The sequence below is a fragment of the Babylonia areolata genome, chromosome 20 (assembly GCF_041734735.1).
Source record: "Babylonia areolata isolate BAREFJ2019XMU chromosome 20, ASM4173473v1, whole genome shotgun sequence".
Lineage (NCBI taxonomy): Eukaryota > Metazoa > Mollusca > Gastropoda > Neogastropoda > Buccinidae > Babylonia > Babylonia areolata.
The window spans coordinates 47,081,857-47,097,057 of NC_134895.1; the positions used below are offsets into that span (position 1 = coordinate 47,081,857).

At 41.5% G+C, this 15,201-nt stretch overlaps 1 protein-coding gene and 1 long non-coding RNA gene across 3 annotated transcripts in view; one reads left to right on the forward strand and one right to left on the reverse strand.

Moving 5' to 3' along the window:
* The window catches only part of LOC143294659 (putative ATP-dependent RNA helicase DDX43), a 32,511-nt gene extending 26,217 nt beyond the window's left edge, over positions 1-6,294 (reverse strand). For both annotated transcript variants that reach the window (XR_013056911.1, XM_076606038.1), the window contains exons 1-4: positions 6,029-6,294; positions 4,132-4,187; positions 469-781; positions 50-106 (exon numbers count right to left, since the gene is read on the reverse strand). Coding sequence is in view for 1 of the 2 variants with exons in the window: in XM_076606038.1 (XP_076462153.1) it covers positions 50-106; positions 469-781; positions 4,132-4,187; positions 6,029-6,155 (553 nt within the window). In the remaining variant the exon portion in view is untranslated. The remainder of the gene's footprint in view (positions 1-49; positions 107-468; positions 782-4,131; positions 4,188-6,028) is intronic.
* A 6,967-nt stretch (positions 6,295-13,261) lies between these two features.
* Positions 13,262-14,588, forward strand: LOC143295071 (uncharacterized). The gene is made up of 2 exons (XR_013056986.1): positions 13,262-13,337; positions 14,037-14,588. It is a non-coding gene; the product is annotated as an uncharacterized LOC143295071 (long non-coding RNA).
* The last annotated feature ends 613 nt before the right edge of the window (positions 14,589-15,201 follow it).

Genomic DNA, 15,201 nt, shown 5'->3' on the forward strand with positions numbered 1-15,201 from the left:
TTTACCACAGAAAATGCACCTGTCAATAAGAAGAAAACAACATGCTCACCAATTATTCTTCCAACATCATTTGTATCGATGTAGATTACATCCCTTGGGCAGTTGTCTGCAAAAAAAGTAAAACACTGAGAGAAAAAATGCCACAAGACAGACCTACATTTTAACAGTACAACTACAACTTAAATTCCACAATATTCAAGTCAATCCAAATTAACTTCTGAAACAATACTGCCGCACAATACTGGATACAAATAATGTTTTAAACCCACCCCCTACAAAAAACAAAAAGGAGGAATGACTTCATTATCCATTTCTGATACCACTACCAGCATGTTCCCCAATAACATCAAAACATGTTAAGGCCAGGACTGAAGAGAAAGGCTTGGATATAAATCCATGCAGAAAACAAAACATATATAAATACACACACAAACAGAATTTTCCAAAGATACACAACGCTGCATTTACCTTCTCTCTCCTTTTGTTTGTCAGCTCTGTTGCGAGAGGCGCCACTTTGCTGACCTCGGCCAAAGAACCCATTGTCCCCACTGTTGTGAGAGGAGCCACTTTTTTTACCTCCTCTGCCACCGTCACCATTCTCATATCTGTTGGAATGATCCCTCCTCCTGTCAAACCAAGTCCCAGCACTGTCGTCTTTGTTGTTGTACTGGTCGCCCAGTCCTAAAAGGTCTTCAATGCGTTGTTTGGCGTCTGCCACTGCCTCTTCAGAACCAAAGATCTGCACTTTTCTTGTGCCATCTGACTCATCATCTCTAGATACCTGAAACAGTGACAGAAACAATTATCACCTTGTGGTAGGGATTACCACTGGTCAAGGAATGGATGGACACAGCTTAACATTTAATTTACTTCTGTGACACACACACACATTATTATATATGTCCATAAATTATACATATCTATATCACAAATGTGCACAACAAATATACTGAGTAATTCACAAATATGCAAGCAGACTCAGCTGTTAAAAGTGCAGATGCTTTGACTAGCGTCTGGACACAGCAGTGTCTAGCATGACCTACACACAGTGACACAACATCAAGAGTGTGACACTGTGAGACAAAATACAGTATCTGCATGAGTCAGCCGTTTGCAATGCCTTACTTCTGAGTTGGCAACATATCCCTTTCTCTGCATAATGTCCTTTCTGTAAAACTTTTCATACTGTGTTTGATGCTTCAGAGAAGAGATTCTAGAACTGAAACTGATTGAAACTGGCACTTGTGCCGGGTCCAGAGATGGGGAAGGTGGTGATTGGTGCTGCATTGGGTGATGCCTTTGGCAGGGATAAGGTGGAGAAGACAAATTGAAAAGAGCAGAATGGTGTGTAAAAACACGGTTTAAAATGCATCAAAATTAGAAAATATCATCTTGAAAAAAAGCATTCAAAATGAGCATGGTGAATCACTGAACTGATCACACACACACACACACACACACACACATATATAATGATATATATATACATACATATATATACATACATATACATACATACATATATATATATATATATTGCCTGTACCTGTTGGAGAGTCTACTGTGCATACAAATTGGTTTCCTCAACAACAAATTCCTGATTTAGCCCTGTGTGAGTGTGCGAGTGAGTGTGTGTGTGTGTGTGTGTGTGTGTGTGTGTGTGTGCATGAGCTGGTATGCGCATGTTTCTGTACATCTCTGTGCTTGCCCCCCACCCCCACCACCCCTTCCTCTCAGCATCTAGTAACAAATCACAAATACTCAAGAGATATACAACACTCAGGAAAGGGTATTATTAAGTATTTATGCAAAAAGTTGCAGGCAAATGCCATAGTGCCTATAAGACGTCCACTGACATCCTGCATATGTTCCGATTTTTCCTTCACTGTAGTTTGGTTCAGTTCACATAAACAGACTCGGAACAGTTAGTTTGATGTGTCTGGATTATAAAAATACTATTTAAATGAACATACATCAGGTAGAAGACCCCTTTCTACTTGATAACAATTTGCTAACTAACTACATGATACGCGCATGAAAAAGGGGGTTGCATCGTGTGAAAAAAGGCATTGAAAACTGTGTCCAGTTAAGCAAACAGTCACAGTCAACAGATTTACACAATTCTGAAAGCTCTGCTTGTGATTATGGACAGCTTTCGCAATGGAGAAGATTCTCTCTTGTCTGATGATTGGTTTGAAAACAAAGCTGATGGACAACGACAGTGACGAAACTGACAGCCCATTTGATGATAATTCAGTCCATCTATCCAATCAGACAGCGTTTTTGAGCAAGTTGCTATGACTGACAGAATACGTGCAGTGAGTGTTGGAAGAAGGGGAGGAGAGGGAGAGGAGTGACGGGTCGAATGCCAGCAAGAGATCATCAAGTGGGCGTGGCTATTGGGGCTGAGTGTACTCGCATTTCAATGCAGACTGCAGGAAACAGACAACCGCCTGTCACATCTCATAACAAATAAGATATGAGTGCTCAACCCCCTCGTTCACCCACCCCATCTAGCTAGAGAGCAGCGTGGGTTGCGCTGATCGCACGAGATTCTCAGTTTGTCTCAGTCTCAGTTCAGGCTGTCACTGAACTGAGATCAGCCTCTTCCTTGTTAACAAATGACAAGATTCTGGGCTTTTTCGCCCACGACTGTCAGAAGAGGCAGCCGTGCCAGTCTTTGGGTGCTTCAGGGCTGTTTGCCCGTCTTGACGCTCGTCAGTGGGGATCAGTTTCCTCCGAGTGGTCATGTGCTCTTCTTCTCTGTGTTCTGTGTGTACTTCCAGCCTTGGGGTAGTGGTACCTCTTCTGGAAGTGTTTTCAGCGTTCCCACTTTTCGTGTTCATCCACCGACTTCCTACCCTTCCACTGACCCTCCACTATCTCCCCGGGAACCCCTCTGCCTGCCTTTGACTTGGTCCAGGCCTCCGTTGGCTGTTGCTGCCTGCCGCTGCCTTCCGTCGCCAGCGTTCTCTGGCCTGGTGCTCGGTTGTCTGGGTGTTTGTCTCTTCGTCTTCGTCATCACTGTTCTTCGTGTTCGTCGTCACTGCTCTTCGTCGTCATCACTTACTGTTCGTCGTCGTCGTCACTACTTCATCGTCACTACATCATCAACGTTGTGCTTGTTGCCATGTCTTAAAGCTCTGGTTTTTTGTGGGCGGTTTTTTTGTGAGTGTGTTATTATTTATGCATTCTGTTATTTAAGTGTTGTTGCAGCTGGGGTTGTGGTTATTTGTTGGCAAGCTCTGTGTGTGATTAAATAAATGTATGTGAACCCTGAATTGTTGTAGTCTGTGTTTGTGTTGTCTGGGTGTTAGTGCTGGGCTGGGTGGGGGGTTTCTAGTCTGCTCTCTTATAGAGCATGACACCGCCAATGGTCCACAATTTTCACGAAACACAGGGTTGAACCTGCACTGGACGTGAAACACGTGCTTTTTGTTTTTAACGCTTTTTTTTTTCGCTGAATCAGCTGGATGACTTGTTTGAAGAGCTGGCAAGCTGGATGCACAGCAGACACTTTAATCGGCCCACGTGCAATTTGAAAGGAGTGAATGTCATCAAAGAACTTCACCCTCTCACTTGCAAACGCTCTTTGCTGTCAAAAAGCTTGCCAGCTCAGTTTCGGAGACCATGATTGACCTTTTATGTTGACCTTACCCACCTTTATCATTGTTCATTTGTTGGGACAGTGATTTACTTACATGTCTGCATGGGCTGTGATTTGTTGTTATAAACTTAGTTATAGCCTGTTTTAATTTCTTCTACAGGTATAATATGACAACAGACATGCTATTTCTAGATGTGTTTTGTTTCTTTTCTTTATCATGTCTGTCATTACGTAGGGGTGGAAATAGACTTACTTTACTTTCTTTCTGTATCACCCATACACTGTATGTGAAAACACACACACACACACACACACACACACACACACACATACACACTCAATCATGATTAAAGCACATGCATCACACATACATGTTGATGTGTGTTTTCTCACACCTATACACACAAAGTTTATTCTTTTAGATATTCACATGAAAACACAGAAACCAAGGTCACTATTGTCAGCCTAAACTGCTGTGTCTATGTCTTTAACTTACTCTTAATGCAAAAACAAATCACAAATACCTTAATCCTTGCTTGTGTTGTGTCCTGTAATTCTCTAATTTTGCTGCCCCCTCTTCCTGTAAAGAAAAGGTAAAAAATGAAAAATGTATAAAAATGAAAATTAATTTTTTTTTTTTTAAAGGTGATGGTAATGCCCAAGACACATTCAAACACATGATGGGTACACATAAAAATTCATTTAAATAATTCACTTCAACAATACCATGAACATGTAATAAAATGATAAAGAACAAAGTTAAAACTGAATAAATGGTATAATGTTACACTTACAGCCATAGGCCATGATAGGGGCAGTGAAATCACTCACTAAGTCTAAGACCCAGCAAAGGAAGGTGGGACCATCACAAAACCATCACTATTGACTATCGCAACTTCAAGGCCAAAGCTATGCCACCCCTTCAACTTTTTTTTATAACTTTCTTTTTAAACCGTTTTCACTGCCAGGGAAATAAGGTTTAGTGAAATTATTTGCCAGGGGGTGGGTGGGGGGGTCACAAAAAATGGGTTTATCTTTTTAAAAAATTCTGTGTACTTTGTTATTGGAGAGAGAGACCCATGAACATAAATTTTCTGAAAGGTAAATAAAAATTACAAAACACTTCATGTTTTTCAATTTTGCATATATTTCCAATGAAAAGCAATTGTTTCGAAATCAGTGTTTGGTTTTTGTAAGATTTTCAACTTGTTCATTAAAAACATTAGTATGGTAATTTGCAAAGTAATATATTTTCTGGGTAAATTGATCATATCCGTACACACAAATTATACAAGAAAAACCACATCAAAAAAGAGACATATATACATGATTTATTGTGACTGCTCTGACAGTCTAAGTGACAACAACATAGATGTGATTGTCCAGTCCTTTCACTTTTGGTCAAATCAGTTTTGAAAAAATCATCATGCCCATCCAGCAGTCAAGTCAAACCCAAGAACTGTATCATTTCAGACATATTTCATTATTTATATCTGTCCATGCTGATAGTCTGCAGTACTTTTTTCTGCCAGCCTGGGTTAGCCTACAGGTACCTGTTGGACTTGGAGTGTCTGCTGTACATGCAAATTGGTTTCCTCAACAAATTCCTGATTAAGATTATCATCTTAAAAAAGAAAAAGTCAATGCAGTATGTGTTGTGTAGGTCTGATGAGTTAGCTTTTCAACACAATCGCAAATAAAAAAAACAAGGCTCATGGGTCCAAAGCAAATCAAATCTTTTGTTGTGATTCATCGGTCCACAAGCCTCTGTTGTCAATTTTCTGAGAGATTATCCATTTACTAAACTGGAAACAATGTCTACAAGTGTCGGCTCGTTCTTCATTTTCTTCGTTCTTAATATAGCATTAATCATGCTTGATAAAAAAGAATTTTAATATAAAAAATTTAAGGAAGATTTTACGCCATATCATCAGAATCAGGATCAGGATTTGGGGTGCTGTTATATACAACTTAGCCATTTTTGGCTTTTTATGCCCCTTCTGATTTACTCCTTTTTATTGTTGGTCAGGTCGTTGACTGGCTCAGTCATTTTATCCATCAAAGTCGTATTTCATTTTTGTCAAAAACTTATGTTTATCTATGAGGTTCTTAAAAGTATTTATAATAGGTGCACGTTTGATATTGTTTGTTATTTTGTTCCAATAACTTGTTACTCTGTTACTAAATGTAAACTTTCTGAGATCTGTTCTGGAATACTGTTTAAAAATTTTGTCTGCACCGTTTCTTGTAGTGTCTACCTTTGGAGTACAAAAAAGCATGCTTTGTTTACATCGTCAAACCCATTCACATGCCACACGCCCGCATTGCCAGAAACATGAAATGAAAGTTGAAGAAACCGGTTCTTGAACACTAAAACAAGAACTGCAAAATGACAAGTTGAAAAAAAAAACCCAAACTTACCAATTATCTTCCCACATTCATGCGGAGCAACATACAAAGAGGTACTTTTTTCCTCTCCGTCTTCATTCCTCACTCTGTCTTCTCTCACATCCCGGTTGAAAGTTCTTCTACCTCGTCTGTATGACATTGTGCTAAATCAACTAAGGAATCAGAAAACACACACGTGTCCACTTTATTTTAGCCTGCCCGTTGTCCTCTTTCAGTTTCAAGCCTTCTTCAACAACGTGATGCGCGAGAGTTCCATGAAGTTTCACGCTTTCACTCCCCGCTATCGGAAACGGAAATATAGATTGAAAAATTAAAAAACCGGAAGTACGTCACTTAATCGCTTGCCCCAAATTAAAAATAACATAATGTAGTGAAAATATTTGATAAACACACACATATAATATACGTCTATATATGTATGTATCGGTTAAGTAATGCTATTTAATATGTACACTACATAACAGTCCAATGTATCTACTATTTTCCATTGTTTTTGGTTACTCTCTGTGTTTCTTTGTTTCGATTTATTTTTTCTTTTCTTTTTTTATGTCACTGTTGTTTGTCCAAAAAAAATTTTTTTTAAGAGGAAGAAAAAAAAAGGAAACTACCAAACATTTACTCGTATGATCAAAAAGTGTCACTTTACACTTGTGACATTGAGTTTGTTTCTCTGTTCTGAGACCCGACATGAGCGTTCTGTCTTTGTCTGGGCCGTTTGCTTCTCTTTTTTTCTTTTTTTAAAATTAGATTTTTTTTTTTAATGCACAGCAGTCACGTTATTTAATGACGGAAAAATAAGTCGTTCACTTGTGTTGTTCTGCATTATTTATCTGGTCAGCCAATGGTATGTAACATCTCGTTCGTTCGAGCTCCAAAGAATCCTTCTGTCAATGCTGGTTTATTTAGTAGTGCTTGAATTATCAGGTTCAGGTTCAGGTCAGGGGCGATGCCAAGCATCGTAGCCTTGCGGCTTTGTTGGTTTTCCTTCTTCTTCTTCTTCTTCCGGTGATGTCTAGCTGCCAACCTTGGCAATTACTGACATTTGGATATGGAAGCTGCGCACCGCATTGGTATCAGACGAAGAGAGAGAGAGGAGGGTTGTTGGTAGAATGGCGGGGGGGAGGGGGGAGTGCTAATATGCAGTATACAGCTGTATGCAGAGCTGCACCACCTTTGTTAGGCCTTGTCCCACAGCAAGCTGGAGGCAAGTGGTGCCCCAGGGCAACCTAGTGGTGCGCCAGGCCTGCAAACAGAGACACTAGAATTCGAGAACTAGAGATATTTGTGTCCGGCTATGCCTGCAAAGGGCCGCCGGTATCAAGTTTGGGGGTATGGGGGGCGGGGGAGGGTGGGGGGGCAGGGATGAATTGTCTACTGCTTGGACACCCTCTGGAGGAAGATGCCCAGGGTTGGGGACTGGACTGTTTCAGCGGGGAGGGTGTTCCAGTCGTGGATCGTTCTTGGGAATAAGGTTTCTGTAGCCTTAGCTGGCTATCGTTGGTCGTACACGACCCAGAAGGGTACAAAAACGCAAATATCTCAGCCAGTTCTTAATATGAGCGTCTTAACCATTTTGCCACCTTCCTCCTTAATCGTACACGACCCAGAAGGGTACAAAAACGCAAATATCTCAGCCAGTTCTTAATATTTTTCTACGAAATTTCAGAAATGCTTCCTACACCTAAAAGATCAACTTTTGCCAAAAAATGAAAAAATTCATGAATTAGTTAAAGAGTAACTAAAGGTGGCGTTTTAACTACACACAGACCCGCCGTCTCTTCAGTGTGTGACCCATGCTTTTTTAAGAGGAAAAAACGTGGTCACCCCTCGAAAGCTCGGGTGGGTCATGCAGGACCCATGCCATTTTAATCTGAGTGATTTCAGAAGGTTTAATTTGCAATTCGTGAAGGAAAATAAAGAAGTTTTACTTTCAATAGCCTCACTACCCCACAACTCTCCCACGGCACTACCCCTCCCCCTCCTCGCGCCGTCCCTTTCGCCTGTCTTCAGCAATAACCCCCTTCCATCCCTTTCTCTAACAGCATGTACCTGTGTCACTGAATATCTTTGTGCATGTATAGGATGCTATTAGCCATCTCTCTCTCTCTGTCTCACTGTGTGTCTCTGTCTGTCTCTCTATCTAGATTATCTATCTCTGTGTGCAGAAGTAGGGCTTGTATGAATGTGCATGTGGTGTTATGCGTTTGTGAATGTGATTAGTTGTGTGTGTGTGTGTGCCGGGTGTGTATGTGCGTGTGTGTGAATGCGTGAGCATGTGTTTCTTCAGAGTGTATGTGTTTGTGTGAGTCTGTGCGTGTGTGCATGTGTGTGTAATCAGTTGTTACGATATGTTTTCCTTTTCTCAGTATATTTTGTTATAAGCTTTGGAGGAATATACAGGTTTTTGTCTCTTTACAAAGTATGGGTCATGCACGACCCACATAAGCTTTGGAGGAATATACAGGTTTTTGTCAGTCTCTTTAAAGGTATGAGTCATGGACGACCCACATGAATTTCCGTGTGTGGTCAAAAGCGACAGCAGTATGGGTCGTGGACGACCCACATGAGCTTCCGTGTGTAGTCAAAAGCGACAGCCAGCAAAGGATTGTCTGTACGGCAGGGGATGTGTTGAAACGGCTGACTGTGTTGGCCTATTCTGCCGCTTGGGGGCACTGAGAGGTTTGAGGGCCACTGGAGCTGGTGGAGCTTGTAATTCACATTAGAGGTATAAACTATTCATGTGTCAGTTTGGGGGCAGAGGCTTGAGGGCTGTGCATTTCACACATGCTTCACAATGGTTTATTTTATATGGCCTGGAAATGCGTCCAGCGCTTCTCAAGTGAAGGCCACTGGAGCTGGTGGAGCATGTTACTCACACTAGAGGTATTCCTGTGTCAGTTCGAGACAAACCTGGCTGCTCTTCACTGGACGTTTTCAATCCTGGGGGCTTGCGTGTCGGTGTGGGGGTCCCAAACAGTGCTGGCATACTCTACAACTGGCCGAACTAGGGCCTTGTACACCAGCTCCTTGGTTGTCTTGGAGCACACCTTCAGGTTTTGCCTCAGAAAGCCCAGGGCTCTGTTGGCTTTTGCACACTGAGGTATTGTCAACATGCTCTTCCCGGTGTTATAGTGTGCCAGCAGTGTCACCCCCCACCACCCACACTCTGTCCCCCACCCCCCAATTTCTTTGTGACGGGTGAACCTGTCGTGGAATGTGTATAGCCAAGTGGGTAGAATTGTAGCAAATCAGATCAATCTGATGAATTGGGATCAAGCAGTGAATCTGTCAGTCATTCACATAACGTCACTAGGACAAGCAAAGATTGGTTATTTCAGTTCAACTAGTTGGGGGAGTGAATGCTGTAGCTTGCATTAGTATGCACAGTATGTTGTGGGAAGGGATAAAACTAGTCAGCACAGCCAGTTCTTAGCTGTCTCCCAGAAAAACTGACTGACACAGGGTGACTGACTGATCAGTGATGTGAGGAGCAAGGAAATCCCTGTTGGGCTGTGAGTACATGACTTGTAATAGTTTGTTATGTTGATAACTTAGTTGTGTTGGGAAACTATGTTTTATGTCAGTGGACAGCTGGTTTAAGTTGATCTTGTGGCTTGTGGAAAGAAAAGGGGTTAATGTGTGAAAGCTACCCACTGAGAGAAGTACTGGCCTAAATCTTTTGAGTCCCCCCCCCCCCCCCCTTTTCTATTTGGTTGCAGATATCTTGTTCTGTATTTTTGATGTATTACTTACTTGTTTTGTATAGTAGGTGGTGTTGGTTCAGTGTGAACTGAACAGATCTATAGGCTAACACAATGTTAGTGTGTGTTGAGGGTTTTTCGTGTGTGTGTGTGCACATGGGGGTAACAGCAAGTGTTGTGGAACACATGTTTGATTTGTTGGTAGTTGTGGTAACATGTGTAGAGTTGTGCTGTGTGTCAGTGGTTTACTTTGTTCAGACAAAATGGGAAGGAACATTGTAATTTGATTAATGAGTTGGCAAACTATTAGAGCATTGAGGGTCAGTGCTATGTTGTTGCACATTTCTGTTTACCAGAGATATGTTGGAAGTAATTATTTCCTTACATGTACTTGTGGCGGTGGTATACCTTGTGAAGACAGAGGATATTTGTTTTGTTATGGTAACACACAATTTTATTGTATGATGCATAACTAGAGTTGAACACTCTGGGTTGTATTGGTCAGTCATAGGTATAGTGCACAGTATTGCATGTCATTGTTGGTGGCAGGTAAGCTTGATGAAGCTTGTATTACCTCACATAGATCTATGTGTGAGAAGAGTGCATACTGGTGGACATGTGATTAAAGGTGCTGAGAGGGTATAGGCCTTTTCTGTCAGTGATGTCAGGATATTTTGAGTTTCTGACCTGGGTTTTGGTTTTGTGTTCCAGGTGTGCTGCTTGTAGTTGTTGATGCTGCTTGTAGAAAGTACTTGAAGTAGGCAGTGTGTGCTGCCTTAGTGTGTGTTGCTTTTGCTAAGTAGGGTAACTGCTTAGTGTGTGTGCTGTATTGTAAAGTAAACACTATAAAAAAAACACTCCTTGTGGCCCTGCTATTGATTTGAGGAAAGAGAGTGAATGCATCATTAGTTGATCCCATATCCCCCCTGCATAACCCCCCTCTGTCTTGGAATCGAGCCACCCACACACTCAGTTTTTACACCAGGAAAGATCAGTCTGCAGTGTGACCCCGAGGTACGCCAAGTTAGCAAAGGGAACTCGCTGAGGGTGTGGCCATGGAGAGAGTAGGTGGTACTGGCATTCATGGGCTTCCAGCTACAGGTTAAGGGCAGCTGGCTGCACTTATCGGGGTGGAATGTCATGTCCCACTCTCTCTCCCAGGTTTCCAGGCAGTGGAGGTCCTTTAGTAGCTTGGCCAGGTCGTCAACCACTGCTTGGTGACAATCGGTGAGGAAGTTCTCAATTGGTGCTTCCTCGAATGCTGTAGTGGTCCAGCTTGTGTGCAAGTAGGCTGTGGTTGACCCGGTCATGCAAACGCCTTTGCAAAGTCCAAAATGATGACATCAGTCGCTGTACCCTTTTCCATTGCTTTAGACTTCTTTGATGAATTCGAGTAGCTGGGTCTCGCAGGAGCGGTGTATGCCAAAACCATGTTGTTGACTGGACAGAATGCCGTTTGATTCTAGGTGTCTCATGATAGTGCTGACAAGGATGTGCTCTAGGACCTTCGCTGGAATACTGGTGAGGGAAATTGGCCTGTAATTTGAAGCTTGTAGTGCTCTCCTCATTTGAAGACTGGGGTCACCAGTGCCTCCTTCCAGTCCCTGGGCACTACACCAGTCTTCAGTGAGGACTGGTAGATTAAATAATTTTCAGTGAGGATTAGGGCAACTTCCTTGGAGAGCTCGAGTACTCGTGGCATGATGCTTGTTTTGTTGTTTTTTTTTGTTTTGTTTTTTGGTCAGGTACTCCAAAGTCTAGGCTCACCTTTGACCATCAGATATTATTTTCTTTATATTGTGGTCATCTATAAGCTTTTTAAAGGCCTTCTTGTTAGGTGCACGTTTGATTTCTGGGGTTAGTCTGCTCCAATTGTTAGTTACTCTGTAACAAAAAAACATTTTCTAATGTTGCTACTATGTTGCTTCTGAATTTTGTTGGTACTGTTACGGGCGACAACTTTAGTTTATGGATTAATACAGAAACATGCTTTGTCAGTGTCATAAACATTATATTTTACACACTTGTATCAAGTCACCTCGTACCCTTCTTGCTTTAAGAGAAGCTAGGGAGCTCAAGATATTTTAGCCTTTCTTCATAAGAAAAATCCTTATTTCATGGACTAATTTTGTTGCTCAGTCATTGTACACATTCGATTGTAGCAGACTGATGCTTCAATTTTGGGAACCAAACCGTGTTTGCATATTCTAATATAGGTCTTACCAATGCTTTATATAGTCAAAAATGTACTGCTGTCAAAAAATATGATGGTGCACTTGATTATACCAATTCTGATTTGACTTATTCATCATGCATGCAATATGCTTGTCAAAGAGTAGGTTTTTATCAAAAATAATACCTAAATCATTTTCTTCACATTTTTCAACATAACTCTATCACCAATTATCATAAAGTAGTCATGTTCAGGGTTTTTGCAACCAATATGGAGCACTTTGCAGCATTTAAGTGTAAGTTCCATGTCTGTATATATTCCCTGCACTGGTGATGCACAATTCATTCACACATCCAGTCGAATCAGCTCTTATAAGCTGTGTCAAAGCAGTCCTTGCTTCCCTTCATTTTAGGATTGTGAGAGCACATTTGTTAACTTAAGACTGGAGTGGTGCTCAAAGAGAAGAAAGAGCGAGGAAATAGCTGATGTTCAACTGGTTCTAGGAAATGAAGATTCATTTATTTAAGGGGGCACTTAAGGTGAAAATTTGGTGAAAAATCATGAAAAAATGTGTTTGGGGATTATGGCAGTTTTGTCCAGTATAAAGCCTCTGTAAACACTTTCTGATAGTATTTTACATCTTTTCAACATCTAAATATGGTTATTTATTTCATAAGGTAGGTGTCACAGAAAAATTGCAAGAACTTTCAATCAAATCACAAAAATCGCCGACTTCAGCCCATAGATACGGACATTTTGGTTTCATCAATTGTGGCGTGCAACCACTCGTTTTCAAGCTCATGACCTCCTCTCTCTCGATGACCTAATTTCCGTAGCTCACACACAGTGTGCGAGCCCCCAGTTGTGCAGAAAGCATGGCACCAGCTAGCAAAATGCGTACTGCTGGTTGGCTCTTTGAGTCACGTGATCGCGTCTGCTACTCTGATTGGCTTTGAGCCTTGGCGACCCATGCTTCCGCCTTACGCTACTGAGATCGGTTCAACAATAATTTTCACTATCATTTCGAAAATAAAAGTCGTTTTGAGTGACTAATCATGCCGAAACATGTCGGGAAGAAGTACAGGACAATTCACAAGTTCGGAAAACGTCGCAAGAGAAGAAGCAGTGTAGTTCAAAGCAGTGAAGTGGGCCAAGAACAGTCAGCTGGTGAGGCTACGACTTCGAGTGATAAGCCTACTCGTGTATCTCGATGTGCTGATCCTGTGCCATCAACATCGAGAGGTGTCCAGTCCAGTGCTAGTGTGGCCTCGGAACGGAAACTGTCATTTTTCAAACCTCGGGACAGTTCTAGTGATGATGACAATGACATAGCAGAGACAAGTCAGCCGATGGAAGATGGAGGTTGACACGCCTGATCATCGATCTTGGCTGTTTGCAGTCAGTCATCACTGCTAGTGGCATTCTTTGCCCGGAATGCAACAAACCGGTGAGTGATTTTTCCCCACAGTTGATCAGAAATCTGTAATATGTGTGGGAGGAAGGAGTAATTGTGGTGTGTGTGTGTGAGGGGTTGGGTGGGGGGAGTGAGGAGTAACTGTGCATCACTGTAGGCCTGTGTGTGTGTGTGTGTGAGTGTGTGTGTGTGGGGGGGGGGGGTTGTTATGGAAGTGGTGGGGGTGGGGGTTTAGGGAGTAACTGTAAGTGTTGGAAGAAGCACAGGGAAGTTTCAGTTTCAGTGTGTGTATGTGAGTCCATGATCCTTTGGATAATGCAGAAGTGTAGAGATGTGTGGGGGTGTATGTGTGAAGATAATTACACTGAGAACAGAGGAACAAAAACTGATTGTGAGTACGTAAGTATTTTTTCTCCAGTGTATTCTGTTTGCAGCTCAAAACTGTTGTTTTTCAGGTTGAATAGAATGCAGAACTGGGGACTTGGATTCAATCTTTTTAAAAAAATTTTTATTGGAGTTTATTTTTTTTATTAGTTTCTTTAGGATTGTTTCTCAGTCATTATTGTTTTTTTCAGCAGCTGGCTGTGCTTGGGTGAATTTTTTTTTATTTCTTTATATTTCTTTTATATTTTTTCAGTGGCTGGCTGTACTTGGGGACATTTTTTTTTTTATTTCTTTACTTTTTTAATTCATAAAAACATTTTCAATCATCATCATCATTGTTTTTTTCAGCGGCTGGCTGTGCATGAAGGAGGGAAGGACTTGGAGACCCCCAGCTGCTTAGAAGATGCTTAGCTGGCAAAACACAGAACTCTGAGAGTTTTCACTCTGATGTGGTCTGTGTGTCCCAAGGAAAGAAGGGCCAACCTCCGAACAGTGGACACTGCCCTCGCCATGACGGTCCAAAAATTCAACAAAGGATCTTCAGCCTTCTTGAATGTCCTTGTTGAATTGGAGCTACTTACCAGCACCACTGAACAGTATGCTGAGGAGGAAGACATCAGCAGGGTTAAAAGTACTACCAGAAAGAGTTCCAGAGCCCAGAAAGACAGAAGCAAAACAACTGATGAAATTCGGCGTAGGGAACGGCAGGAATGGCAGAACGGCAGGAACGGGAGGGACATGTGTACAGTGCTGGGGAATTCTGAAGGTTTCCTGACACTTTCTGTGACATTTACAGATTGATGTGAATGTTGAGAATGCTGCATGCTATGTAATTTCATGTAATGGTGTATGGGAATCCTCAGATATCCTTGAAAAAGAAAGTAAAATCTTTGAAACCGTTTTTCTCAAATCTTTGTTTTTGTTCATGTTACGATCTTTGCCCCCTTGTATCTTTGGATACAGAAAAGCTATTGACATAAAATTTGGCACACTGATGTAAAATTGCCTGCTGAGTGCATATAATGTATCAAAATCAGTGTATCTATGACACTTTTTATCATATCATAATTCTGTCAAAGACGTTACTAAAAAAAAAATAGTTTATTCTAGCATGCCAGCTGTGTCCCAGGTGTGTGTTCAGTTTATTTCATGAGTTATATGCACAGAATGGTCTAAGAATAAATCAGTAAATTAAGAGTAGAACCTCAAATATGTACAGTTCTTTCTCAGGCAGGGGGCCAAATTCGTCGGTTTTTTTAGAAAAATAATAAAATATTACATAAAAATGTTTGTAATGAAGGTATACCTGTAAAATTTTGTGCATGGAATGGTATTATTATATTCTTGACGTGTGCCAAATTTTAGGACTATAGCTGCTATAGAAGCTGAGAAACAAAACTGCCCCCAAAACTACCTTAAGCGCCCCCTTAAGGTATCAGAAGACTGAAATGTGTGTGGCTGAGCACGCTTCTAAGTGGGGAGGTAAATGAATCGTTCACAATTAGGCCTACCT